Source organism: Sinocyclocheilus grahami, unplaced genomic scaffold, assembly GCF_001515645.1.
Source record: "Sinocyclocheilus grahami isolate Dianchi unplaced genomic scaffold, SAMN03320097.WGS_v1.1 scaffold430.1, whole genome shotgun sequence".
NCBI lineage: Eukaryota > Metazoa > Chordata > Actinopteri > Cypriniformes > Cyprinidae > Sinocyclocheilus > Sinocyclocheilus grahami.
In genome coordinates this window covers 591,803-605,355 of record NW_015505609.1, presented here as the reverse complement: position 1 = coordinate 605,355, position 13,553 = coordinate 591,803, and the positions used below count along the sequence as shown (strand labels likewise).

General features: G+C 37.0%; 1 protein-coding gene across 1 annotated transcript; it reads left to right on the top strand.

The window, feature by feature from the left end:
• Nucleotides 1-3,453: 3,453 nt before the first annotated feature.
• Nucleotides 3,454-5,588, top strand: LOC107551710 (prostaglandin E2 receptor EP4 subtype-like). Its single transcript, XM_016233427.1, has 2 exons — nt 3,454-4,338; nt 4,995-5,588. Exons 1-2 carry the CDS (start codon nt 3,454-3,456, stop codon nt 5,586-5,588), a joined length of 1,479 nt encoding a protein of 492 aa, XP_016088913.1.
• The last annotated feature ends 7,965 nt before the right edge of the window (nt 5,589-13,553 follow it).

The following is a 13,553-nucleotide window of genomic DNA, read 5'->3' as shown; positions in this document are numbered from 1 at the left end:
GTAATAAAACAAGTGGTAAATCCTAAATATATACTTACTGGGTTTAGGTCTGCATATAATAGGTGTGCTATTTGCAGAAGAAAGAAAATCATAAATAACCATACAGTATATGAAATATTCAGAGTTTTATTTCGTCAATTTATTTTCCATTAGAAGAAGAAAATTGCTATACAGAAATATAACTCAACATCAGAGGTTATCTTAATTTCAGCCATGCTGCTCTGAGCATCTGTAGACAAAGACATGATGCAACCAGGCTCAACTGCATGATATTTCTATAGCAACAGCCAATCTTGTAATTTGTTGAAACGTGATTCATGTAACTGATTTCCTTTTGACATTTCATTGATTAAGTGTGTAATCACCCCTTTTAGCGCTCACCACTTTTTTTTCCTCTCCCAAGGGACTGCTGTCACAACAAGAGAGCAACTGAAATGGTTAGGAGCAATAATTATTCACTTAACAAAAGTCACATGAAACCTGTCTATATATATATATATATATATATATATGTATATGAATATGTATATGCATATGGACACTAGCAGTCTAGACAGTTTGGAATAATGAAAAAATGTTTTCTTTTGAATCTTTGGAAATAAGTCTCTTATGCTCACCAAGGCTGAATTTATTTTATTAAAATATTATATTAATTATATTATATTATTAAAATATTAAGTGGCAAAAACTGTTTTCGACCATTATTAAAAACTGAACACATATCAGCATATTTGAATGTGTTTTGAATGATCATGGGACACTGAAGACTTTGCCATCAGAGGAATAAATTACATTAAAAAAAATAAATAATGAATTTGTACTACATGGGAAATGAAATGTGAAATATTTATGTGCCACTGTTTGTTCTATAAATCATTTTAAATAGACATAAAATAGACATTTACAGTATGTGTTTGCTCATAAAATAGATATCTTTATAAATACACACCACACACACACTCACTCACTCAGCCAACCTCTATATGAGCCGGGTATAAACACCTTCCCTCTGTATGTGATGTGGGCGTGTGAGCGTTGGTGTCTATGGCTGAAAGGTTATTGTAAGAAAATATGAAAGGCTGAGTGAGATGCTTGCCCGCGGTGCCGGCCACACACACACTGACTGCTGCCTGAATCTGAGCAGAATCTACTTACACATAGTAGCATTACTCTTGAACTCCCTCGGGATGATGAATTATTTTATTATCTCAAATGAGACCTCCAGTGCTGGGTTCACGGCTGCTATCAGATACTTGTGGTGGACAGAGGGAGAGCTTTAATGAGATCCTGTGTTGAGAAAGGCTCTGCTGTCATCTTGTACACTCTCATAAGTACAGCAGTATGGCTTCATATAGATTCCTGCAGATTCATAGCCGTCCTTGTGCCTAAATACGCCCACATGGATTAGGAGATGGATTTTCCCAGTCCAAACACAGAGATCAATACATCTATATTGCCTATACATCAGCTCAGGATATGCAGTGTGTGAGATATATATTTATATATATACAGTATATATTGTCAGTTTGTTAGTAACTTAAAAATATGCTTCATGTTGACATTAAATGACATTGAAATAAGCAAGTTTTATTCAACTCCAAAAATGGGATTATCAAGATGAAGATCATTTGTCTTTTCTTCTAAAATGATCAAAAGACTATTTAAATGAAACATTTTTTTTTGGAAAGGTAACCTTGAAATGCTCTTTAACATTTACATAGAAATATTATTAAATATGACTGATCAGCAAGAAACAGTGACTGGTTACATAAACTGCTTAGACTTACAAGTGTCGTCTAATCCCCCCCAAAACAAGTCATTCAAATCAGTTATATAAAAAGGTAGATTGGTCTAATTTGAATTTGAAAAGACTGCATGATTAGCCCTAACTAATTGCTATTGGTCAGACTAGTTCTTAAGACACGGTCTTAACATGCCCATGTTTATGCAACTGAACCCACATACTTAAAGGGGTAGTTCACTCAACAACAACAACAAAAAGGTTGTCAGTATACTCAGTCATTTTATTCGCCACACACCTGCGTTTACTATAGCTGTATTTGGCTGCATGCAGGGCTTAATTTGTGCCGGAACAAGCCGGATCCTGATACGGTGTAGTGCCGAGATTTGCACCCTGACAGATTATGCACCCCCTAGTATTGGTAGGTTTAGGGTTAGGTGTGGGGTTAGGATTAGGGGTGGGGTTGGGATTAAGCAATCAGGTAGCGACTTCAACGAGGGGGTGCATAATCTGGCAGGGGTGCAGAATTCGGCACAACACCGGCACCTCCGGATTTGTCCGAAATCTGATCCGGCACCTCATTTGACAGATCCCCTCCTCACACGCCAATGAAAGACGTTTGTGTTGACCTATAGCGTGCATATATTTCATGACAAAAAAAACTTCTATTATGAGCAGGCTTGCCTAGCATCTACATTTGAAACAACAAACTTCAGAGCGCAAAGAGATGGGAAGTGGCTGCTCTCACAAACCCGAATGCACGGATCCAATACTGATACACATGCGTTTTTCTCAGATGTTTACATTTAGTTAAGACAAAACCGACTGTGCTTACTAGGATAATCGCCAGGACGGCCATTTTGACGTCATTTGTGTGTGTGTATTTGACCGCGTAAGCGCAACAAGCTGCGAAAAATAACTCAATTTGGTACTCGCGAGGCGGCGCGATATGCGCGCTATGGATGTGACTGTGAGCGCATAGGAAACCCCATTTGGAGCACGCGACTATCGAATGGCTTAAACTTAAAAAGATGTGCAAATGATACAGTTTTGTGACGATGCAACAATGACTCGATTAGGCAAGTGACAATTCTGTCGACTGTCCCGAAACCCGAGCAAAAGTCTTGTATCGCAGCGTGCAGTAGTGCAGACGAGATGCGCTGTTGTGAAGCCGCTTTGAGAGCGAGAGAAGACGCGGTACAGCTGAAGCACTCACGCTGTTTTCAAATGACTGATTGAATCTGATAGTATGTGTGGATTTATTTACTCATCTAACGTACATGCTCTATTGAATATGTTTGCAGGAATTTCCCTCATTATAAACTCGAAAGCAGATTAAACATAATTCTATTATACAGAGATTTACGGAAATGACTTTTCCAGGCCTGGAAATGGCTGTTTTAAAATTTCATGACTTTTCAGGTGCACGCTGTAATCACGTAAGCTGGTCCTCCATTGCGCGAATGCTCCGTTACCTCTCCCTCCTCTAATCATGCCGGATCCGTCACCCCACTTTGTTCCGGGACCTCGCAATTTACAAATTAAGCACTGGCTGCATGGGCTTGCAAATGACGTCACTCTTCAACGCTGACATCACACAGTGGGAAGAGGAACTGTGGGCTTCTATATAAAAGCAGTGACACCTGTGAGTCCAGTCAAGGCCACAGAGAGATGCGAGTAAACTTAATAGGTAAACCACCAGTTTGTTCTCTATGGAAAAGCGAGGAGTCGACTTTCAGTTTGTGGAACCACTAGCACTTGTCAACCTATCAGAAATGAATGATTCTCTGCTGAACGGGAGTTTGAATGTGTCAGAAGTTCTTGTGCCTTTCGCCAACAGCTCGTCTCTGAATCTGGACTATCGCTCTCTCATCACTTCTGCCACTATGTTTGGCGTCGGGGTCCTCGGAAACCTCGTGGCGATCGTGGTGCTTTGCATCTCCAAAAAAGAGCAGAAGGAGACCACCTTCTACACTCTGGTGTGTGGGATGGCTGTCACGGACCTGCTGGGCACCTGTTTCACCAGTCCGGTGGTCATCGCCACATATATCGCGGGCAGGTGGCCGGGCGGAGCGCTCCTGTGCCATTTCTTCTCCTTCTCCATGCTGTTCTTCGGTTCGGCTGGCATGTCTATTCTGTGCGCAATGTCAGTGGAGAGATATCTAGCCATAAACCAAGCGTACTTCTACTCGCAGCATGTGGACCGGACCACGGCTCGGTTCGCGCTGATGGCGACTTACCTGGCCAATATCGTGCTGTGCATCATGCCCAGTTTTGGTTTTGGAAAGCACACGAGACACTTTCCCGGAACTTGGTGCTTCTTGGACTGGCGCGCCATGGACTCCGTCGGCGCCTCGTACACGTTTCTGTATGGAGGTTTCATGCTGCTGTTAATCGCCGTTACCGTCCTGTGTAATTTCGCCGTGTGTCGTTCACTGGTCGGGATGAGTAAAATGAGTCGCATGGTGAGGGCAGAGATATCCGGACACACAGGCTCCAGTCGCAGATTCAAATCAACATCTGCAGCGGAGATCCAGATGTTCTGGCTGTTAATTTTCATGACCATCGTGTTCCTGATATGCTCCATCCCTTTAGTGGTGAGTTCTTCAGTCCTATAGTGGACAGTGGTTCATTTGATTTGTTCTTGTGTAATTCGTATTATTTATGAATAAGCGCTATACCAACGGAGTTTGTTCATCTAATCCTGCCAGTCAACACGAGGTGCTTACCTCACAACCGTGACAGTTATTTAGGCATCAAACCACCATGTCAGCCCTTTACATTTCTAGTAATGAATTACTGACTTCATTAGTCTCGTCATCATTAGTTCATTAGTTAGTGCTCCAATGGAGTCTCCAATCAAGCCAAATCAGACTTAATTATATCAAGAATTATATGAGCAGGTGAACTCGTGTTGTTTATCAGATGTGTATTTATTTATTTATTTGTATTTTTTATTTATTTGTAAATGACATATTCATTCATTCATTCAGGTCTGGATCTATTAAGCTATTAAACATAATAATTAGTCTGAAGAAAATTTGATATGCATAGCTAAAAAGAAATTATGATTGAAAAAAAAGGTGCAAGAAAAATGTTTTAGTGCTTTCACAATCATTACATGACATGTAGGTTATATACATTCAGTACATGTATAATGTGTAATATGGACACTGTAAATCCATATTAATTTCAAAGAGTTGTGAACTTTTCTAATTGTAATTGCCTTGAATTTTTTTTTTCATCTTAACAGGTGCGCATTTTCATCAACCAGCTGTATGATCCGGCTTACATATCATCAGGCAGAAGTCCAGACTATCGCAGTGATCTCCTGGCCATTAGATTCGCCGCCTTCAACCCTATCCTGGATCCATGGGTGTATATTCTGTGCAGGAAAAACTTATTAACCAAAGGCTGTATGCGACTCAAGCGTACTATCGGACTTAGGAAAGGGGATCATAGTCGTGTTTTGGGTTGGATGGACGCTCAGCACTCACCTCAGTCATTTGCTCAAAGCAATTGCACAAGCTACGTGTCGTTGCGCACGGCCATTTGTAGAAATTACATGGGTAAACAGACCAGCACGAACACTAAATCTTATATGGACTTAACCCTTCGCCAGGCATGGGACTTTGATACAGCTCTGGCTGAGTTTCATCCTTTCAGCATTGAGCAGAACTGTGTCATGGGGTTTGATGAAGATGAAGGAGCATCAAGCCCCAAACTCCTCTCCAAGACTGTTGTGGCACTACCAGCCACTCAAATATTAGAAACTAAAGCTGAAATAGTAACTTGCACTTTCAGTACACCAAGTTCATGTGTATCAGAAAAGTGCTTGAGACAGTGACCTAGATGCCAATCTAGATTTATTCTGTAAAGCACTGTGAGGAAAAAAATACTTTTTCTCTTTTCTGTGTTAGTTTACATTCACAAATAATTCTGTGAATTTGCTTAGTTTTGATCTGGAATGATCCAATTTTTGGATTAAATCATAAGAGGAGAGAGACACTTGTATGTCTCTGTTTTGTTTAATGTGTGGTTATGGATATGTTGCTTCCTTCCACTGTGCTGTGCCATGCTGCATGCTGGGTTGTACTTGACCGTGACTTGTAAAACTGTGAATAATAATTAAAGGTGCAATTTATTTTCATCACATGCAAGAGTACAACTGACCAACAAACACTAACAATTCATGATGATAACTAAGCTTTGGTGCATTATATATAAATATTTTTAATATCCCAATACTCTGATTCATCTGAATTAGTGACTAACAACAATGATATTTATGAAAGAACTCATCTTAAATAATGTTGTATTTAGTACTATTTTAATGTATTTTAATGCAAGTCCAGACAAACCTGAAAACATTCAAGACAATTTGAGATATTTAAAGGTGAAGAGTGAAAAAAAGTAATATTAATAGTACAACTTAAAAATTTATTTAAGTTTTAAAAAAGTATAAGTAACCTAGCAAAATAAAAATGAGAGAAGAGATTCTTATTTGAACATTTTGAACAATCTTCTCAATTTAGTGGAATAAGTTGCGTAAAATGTTTTACTAGACAAACGTTTGGTTTAAGAGGGAAAATAAAATTACACAATGGCACTGGTCAAAAACATCTATCTAGTCCATACAACAACAATTAAAATGCAGCACTGTGGAACACATAAAATACACAGCCCTTAAAGGGATCCTTTACACCCTCATGCCATCCCATATGTATAAGACTTTCTTATTTCAGATGAACTTAAAGACTTTTTAGGAAAAATAATTAATCTCTCTGCATATAATGCAAATGTATGGACGGTCCAAAGATGATGCTTCAAAAACACGAAAGTGAACATGATGGTAATCCGTACAAACCTAGTCTTGTTTAATTTGTGTGGTTTTTGAAGTGGTTCTGTACACTTGCATTACATGGACTAAAAATCTTTGTGTTCATCTGAAGAAAGTCATACATCGGGGACATCATGAGGGTGAGTAAATGATGACAGAATTTTCATTTTTGGGTGGACTATCCCTTTAAAGTAAAAGATGTGATAAATAATTCATTGACAGTCATAACTGTTACTTAATATATAATTATAATACCACTTCCTGATAGGAACATCACTAAACAATAATTTAACATAGTGTTCATTTAAACATTAAAAATAATGAATATTTTCATTAAAATATGTGAGTGTAAACTCAAAATGCTACATCAGACATTTAATATATGCTGTTTCTTCTTCAGAAATGTGATCAAGTAAAAGTACAAGAAGTGATTTTAAATTGTACAATAATCAAGTACAGTAATCAAGTAAAACTGAAGTGTTTTACATCACTGCCTTTGAATGGCTGTTAAAGATGTTGCTGTTACTGCAGCTCCCAGCAGGCACTAACTGGACCATGATAACCATCCAAAACTCGACTTCTCTGCACACTCGCGTGATAGGAGACCACATCAAAAAATTACACACTTCACTTTCGAGTTTGCTTTACAATGAAGTTGTGCCACATGCCAGCAGATGGCAGTGCCACTTTTCATTGATTCCCTTGCAACAGTGTGGCCAGTAAAGAGGTGTGTGAAATTACTGTGACATTGTAGAATTCAGATGCCATCTTACCCCAACGATTTTGAAGGACAGTACCTCACAAATCACACCAGTCCCAGTCCTTCATTAACATACAAATGGAGGCCTTGGACTCACTTTCACTATATGGCGTAGCCAGGATATTCACTTAAAAATTCTTGTTTGCCACAGAAAAAAAGTCATAGGCGTGAAATGGAGGTGAGTAAATAATGACAGAACATTCATTTGTGGACAGTCTATTCCTTCAATACAATATAATCTGGTATTCTGCTCATTTGTGCTTTGTGAATAATAATCTACTTTTGTGGAACTTTTTTTTTGTTTTTGGAGCTTTATAGTATAGTTTTTTGACTAGTTTTAGTTACTCAACATGTCTATTGATTTCAGCATGCTGTGTGGTCAAACTCATCTCTCATGGTAAATCTGATAGGATGTGAAATGATGTGAAATCTTATTGAATGAGACATGAAGAATACTCACTGCTGAATGTCACGGTGTTCACTGATGCGTTTTCTTTTGGGTTTTTGTCTGATATGTAGAGCCCTGCAGTCACCTGGCAGAAAATTCTACTGGCTGATAGTTTATCAAGTAAATGTGTATTGTCTTGAAAGTCTTTTTGCCACAGAAAAAAAGTCATAGGCGTGAAATGGAGGTGAGTAAATGATGACAGAACATTCATTTGTGGACAGTCTATTCCTTCAATACAATATAATCTGGTATTCTGCTCATTTGTGCTTTGTGAATAATAATCTACTTTTGTGGAACTTTTTTTTTGTTTTTGGAGCTTTATAGTATAGTTTTTTGACTAGTTTTAGTTACTCAACATGTCTATTGATTTCAGCATGCTGTGTGGTCAAACTCATCTCTCATGGTAAATCTGATAGGATGTGAAATGATGTGAAATCTTATTGAATGAGACATGAAGAATACTCACTGCTGAATGTCACGGTGTTCACTGATGCGTTTTCTTTTGGGTTTTTGTCTGATATGTAGAGCCCTGCAGTCACCTGGCAGAAAATTCTACTGGCTGATAGTTTATCAAGTAAATGTGTATTGTCTTGAAAGTCTTATTATATAAATGAAGTAATTTTGTAGTTCTGTTGAATGACTGATTTACTGTAAATATCACATAAGGAAAAGATGTAGACTACTGAAGATTTCAATCACGATGACACAAACAATCTGCATATCAAAACAGATATGTTGACTATCACTGAATTCTAAAAGTCCCTAGCAGAGGAAAACATGTGTAGAGCATATAGGCATAGTCTTGTTTATTTGTAGTTAATCTACCATCAAAAAAGCCTGTGGTGCAGTTTGTTTGAATACACAAACCTTTTGGCCATTAAGCACTGTCATAGCTTATACTGACCAGCAGATGTCAATACTGAATAGTTTAAAAAAAACGAACACTCTAAAATGTTGACTAAAATGACAATGATTTAAATTGTATATTTCCTGCTGAAGTGGCAGACAGACAACTTCAGTTACTTCATACTTTGTCGTAGCTTTTTAGTCGTAACTCCTGTCATGACATTTTGAACAATATACATCTTCATGAGTAGTGTCAGGATCCTTGCGTGATTGTATCAGTGAGCTGACAAGGTTGTGCATAAAGATTTTATAATATGTCATCATAAGATTTGGAATATATGGTGGAATATTAAAGGGGTCATATGATGTTGCTAAAAAGAACATTATTTTGTGTATTTGGTGTAATGAAATGTGTTTATGCGGTTTAAGGTAAAAAACAACAATATTATTTTCCACATACTGTACATTATTGTTTCTCTTCTATGCCCCGCCTTTCTGAAACTTTGTATTTATTTTAAAATACAAAATACTGGTGTGAGAAATGTTTTTAATTAAAATACAAGTAATTTGTCATTTGAAAATACAAAATATTTACAAGCAATCATTTGAAGAGACACTGCAATTACATTTATCAATACTGAAGTTAGATACACACATAAGACAATATATCCAATATATCGATCCATATTTCTTCTAATTTCTTATGTTCACTTAAGAAACAACTTACTGTGTTTACTTGAATACCATCAAGCATGTCTACGCTTTAATTTTTTCATGTTTCTTTATTGCTCCTTCATCGTTTCTTTATCAGCGTGTCAAAAATTAAGCAGTCCTGCGAATCTATATTGTCATACCACGAAGTCCTACTCAAGAGGATGGCTCAAGATATTTCAGTCAAGTGTCAACAATAAAGATTAACTCCTAAAATGCTGATATTTAGCTGTTAAAGGGCTCTGTATAGAATTCAGAAACTCTTGTTATTAGCGACACAGATATGTCATGACACAGGCCATTAAGTGAGTTGTAGCCAGCAACTTATTGCTCATGCTCTTGCACACACTCCATAGTAATGCGAGCAAATGTGATTGACATCACGTCGACAGATGAGGTTCATTAAATTTACACTGTTATGATAGTTTCCCTTGGATTTGCCCTGAGTTCTTCACATAAGTCTACAGGCCCTCATTATTTAAGTTTCGTTACATGCTATTCACACATTGGCAATAAAAAGCCATTAATACTTGAAAATTCTTTCATAAAGCCCCTATAAAATGTAATTTTGTCCATAGAAACAAGTAGCTAACTTTAACTAGCAAGCTAACGTCACTTGTCAGCTAAGCAAAGTTCTAGAACAGCACAACTTTTCCTTCTGTCCTGTATTAACATTCAGTGAGCAATATCTGATAGTATATATTTTAGTACATGGCCAGTTTGCACTGAGTACCAAAACATTTTTTTCCCTTCCAGTTGGAAGATGGATCCATGGATGAATTAAAAGAATGGCATTTCCAGAAATGGAAATTCTGTCCTTCATTCCTCTTCCGAACACAAATGAAGATATTTTTGATGAAATCTGCATTGCCTGACTATGAGTATAGTGTGTATTAGTTTGTAGATTTCAATTTCTGGACAGTCTAATCTCTTATTGTCATACCATTCAAATTTCATATTAAGAAATTCGTAATCAGTAGCACATTTAAAACTGGAATATAATTGAATTTCATAAACTCATAATCCTTTCTGGATTACAATCCGCCATCAAATTGATACATTTAATTATTCTGGCTGCTGTGAGAAAAGGCTATATACGATCGGCCACTTGCAGGATCCTCACATGCGATAGCCTACTAGCCGGGGCAACTTCTTTATGTTTACAGAAGTGACGTAATGACGCAGCAGCATGCTCGAATTTCCCGCGAAAACCTACCCGTACCACTCAAATTAGAAAACATTATTATGAGCTAACCGTTGTGAATCGAGCTAAAGTAATACGATAGTTTTGAACACTGGCTGGTTATGTACTTGCTCAAATATTGATTTTGGATTAGTTTTAACCATAAAAATTTATGGACTGCAGCTTTAATGACATGAATTACTTGAATGTGTAAGTTGCATGGCCGACTGTAGAGGGACAGAAAGCTTTTGGATTTCATCAAAAATATCTTAATTTATGTTCCAAAACTGAACGAAGGTCTTTCAGGAGTGAAACGACACGAGGGTGAGTAATTAACAACAGAATTTAAATTTTTGGGTGAACTATCCCTTTAAGACTCTGCCTATGGATCCAAAAGGATGTCATATGATTCACTTGCATCTAGCCAAAAACTGTGATAGGCTATAGTTGACAGTACTATTAACACAGGTAAAGAAAGATATTGTATTATCTGAGAATAAAATTACCTTACTTGATTAGTATTTAAAATACAAAATACTGTCTCTCAAAGTATTTAATTACAAATTACATTTGTTTGTTTTTTTTGTTTGTTTTTTTTGTTCAGCAAAATACAAACTACACTGAACAAAATCATAAATGCAACACTTTTGTTCTTGCCCCCATTTTTCATGAGCTGAACTCAAAGATCTAAGACTTTTTCTATGTACACAAAAGGCCTATTTCTCTCAAATATTGTTCACAAATCTGTCTAAATCTGTGATAATCGAGATAATCCATCCACCTCACAGGTGTAGCATATCAAGATGCTGATTAGACAGCATGATTATTGCACAGGTGTGCCTTAGGCTGGCCACAATAAAAGGCCACTCTAAAATGTGCAGTTTTATCACACAGCACAATGCCACAGATGTCGCAAGTTTTGAGGGAGCGTGCAATTGGCATGCTGACTGCAGGAATGTCCACCAGAGCTGTTGCCCGTGAATTGAATGTTAATTTCTCTACCATAAGCCGTCTCCAAAGGCGTTTCAGAGAATTTGGCAGTACATCCAACCGGCCTCACAACCGCAGACCTTGAACTGAGACAAGAGGTCAATGGAGGGAAAAGCACTGCGATGCAGATAAACTTTTTGAAGATTTAAAGGTGTTTAATGCACATTTAGTTATCCTTTATCATTAGAAGCAGCGTTGCTAAAGTAACATTGCATGCTATATACCCGAATCTCAAACCTTTTTAACCTCTTGAAAGAGTTTGTAGAAATATTAGCCACTAAGTGAAAGGACAAGAATCTTAATTCACATTATGTATAAACAGCTTTATTCCTATACAGAAAATATGAAGTACAAAAATAAAGAGTAACTTTGCCAACAACAACAATTATAATTGATAAATAAAACATATACAATACTGAAGCAAAGCAATTTATTGTTGTCTGCTTTTTAAAACAATATTTGTAGATGTCTTTTCAGAGCAGCTTTTAATATTGAAACATCGGGACTCTTAAAGGGGTCATATGATGCTGCTAAAAAGAACATTATTTTGTGTAGTTGGTGTAATGAAATGTGTTTATGCGGTTTAAAGTAAAAAAAAAAACACATTATTTTCCACATACTGTACATTATTGTTTCTCCTCTATGCCCCGCCTTTTTGAAACGTGCCGATTTTTACAAAGCTCATCGGTCTGAAAAGCGAGGTGTGCTCTGATTGGCCAACTATCCAGTGCGTTGTGATTGGCCGAATACCTCAAGCGTGTGACGGAAATGTTATGCCCCTCACCATACTGTTGATGCTGTGTCCCGGCCGGAGCGATGAGACAAAAACATTAAAATCCATTACAAACACATTATGCAAATCTTCCCACATAGTGACGTAGACGTAGTGTTAGAACGAGCCGTTTTAGGTAGGTGTGGCTGACTCTTAACATTTATAAAGAATATCTCTTTGGATTTGAGACTTTAGTCATTGCAACTTTACAGATCTTCTTTATGCACCAAGAGCTTGTTACACTCCAAAGAGAAAGGAAAATTTGAAATCGCATCATATGACCCCTTTAAGGTCAAGAACACAATCCATCTCCCCCTCATCCTTAGTGTTCTGGAAGAAAACTATTTTAATTTCCTTTTCATAAATTGAATCTGAGACTTCCCAGTAAGTGCTCTGAGAGTTTTATAACCCTTGGAGGACTCAGAAAAGCACCCAATGAAATCACTTGTCAGATAATGACAAAGTTATCTACAATTCCTTCTTACTCCATGAAAACATTTAGGTTAAATAGCTCAGTTTTTTTCTGCAACTGTGATATTTTGCAGCTGACCTTCTTCAAAGCCTTGCTGTTTTCCATTCTGGTTCATCGTGAGATGACAGGGACTGAAGAACAAAGGCCAAGGTATAAACAATAAATATAAACATCCACAAGACACATGTGTAGACATGGTAATAAATAAATAACTTAAATGAAAAAATAAATATGATATCTGTTAAGTGTACAGTAAATGTTAAGGGATGCATGGCATCCATTTGGTAACAGTAAAATAAACAATGGCAAATGCATTGTGGTCATCATCTGAGAATGCTAAAAGAGAACGCTAATGACCCTGCTAAAGCACAGTCTGGAAGACATCACATTATGCTAATTTCTTTTTGTTGATAACTACAATGGGGAAAAACCTGTAAGGCCACATAACTATGGTGCAAGTAAGTTAATATATAAATGTCAAAAATGTAAAGCAAGATAAAATAAGAACTGACCTTTAGTTTGCTATGTAGCAAATCCAAGTATTGTTTCACATAATTTGACAATTTAGACCTACATCATGCTTACCTAACATATGTTAATGATAATATTTTTTATATAATATGTACTTTGTACATTAATATTTGATGTACCAGCATAAATAAAACTATTGCATTGTACTATTGGGCTACACAGCCCCTATGGTTTAGCATCAAATATCCATCATTATAGATTTTATTCACTTTATTATATCTTTCAATCAGTCAACTTACTATATGAAAAACTGGCCTCG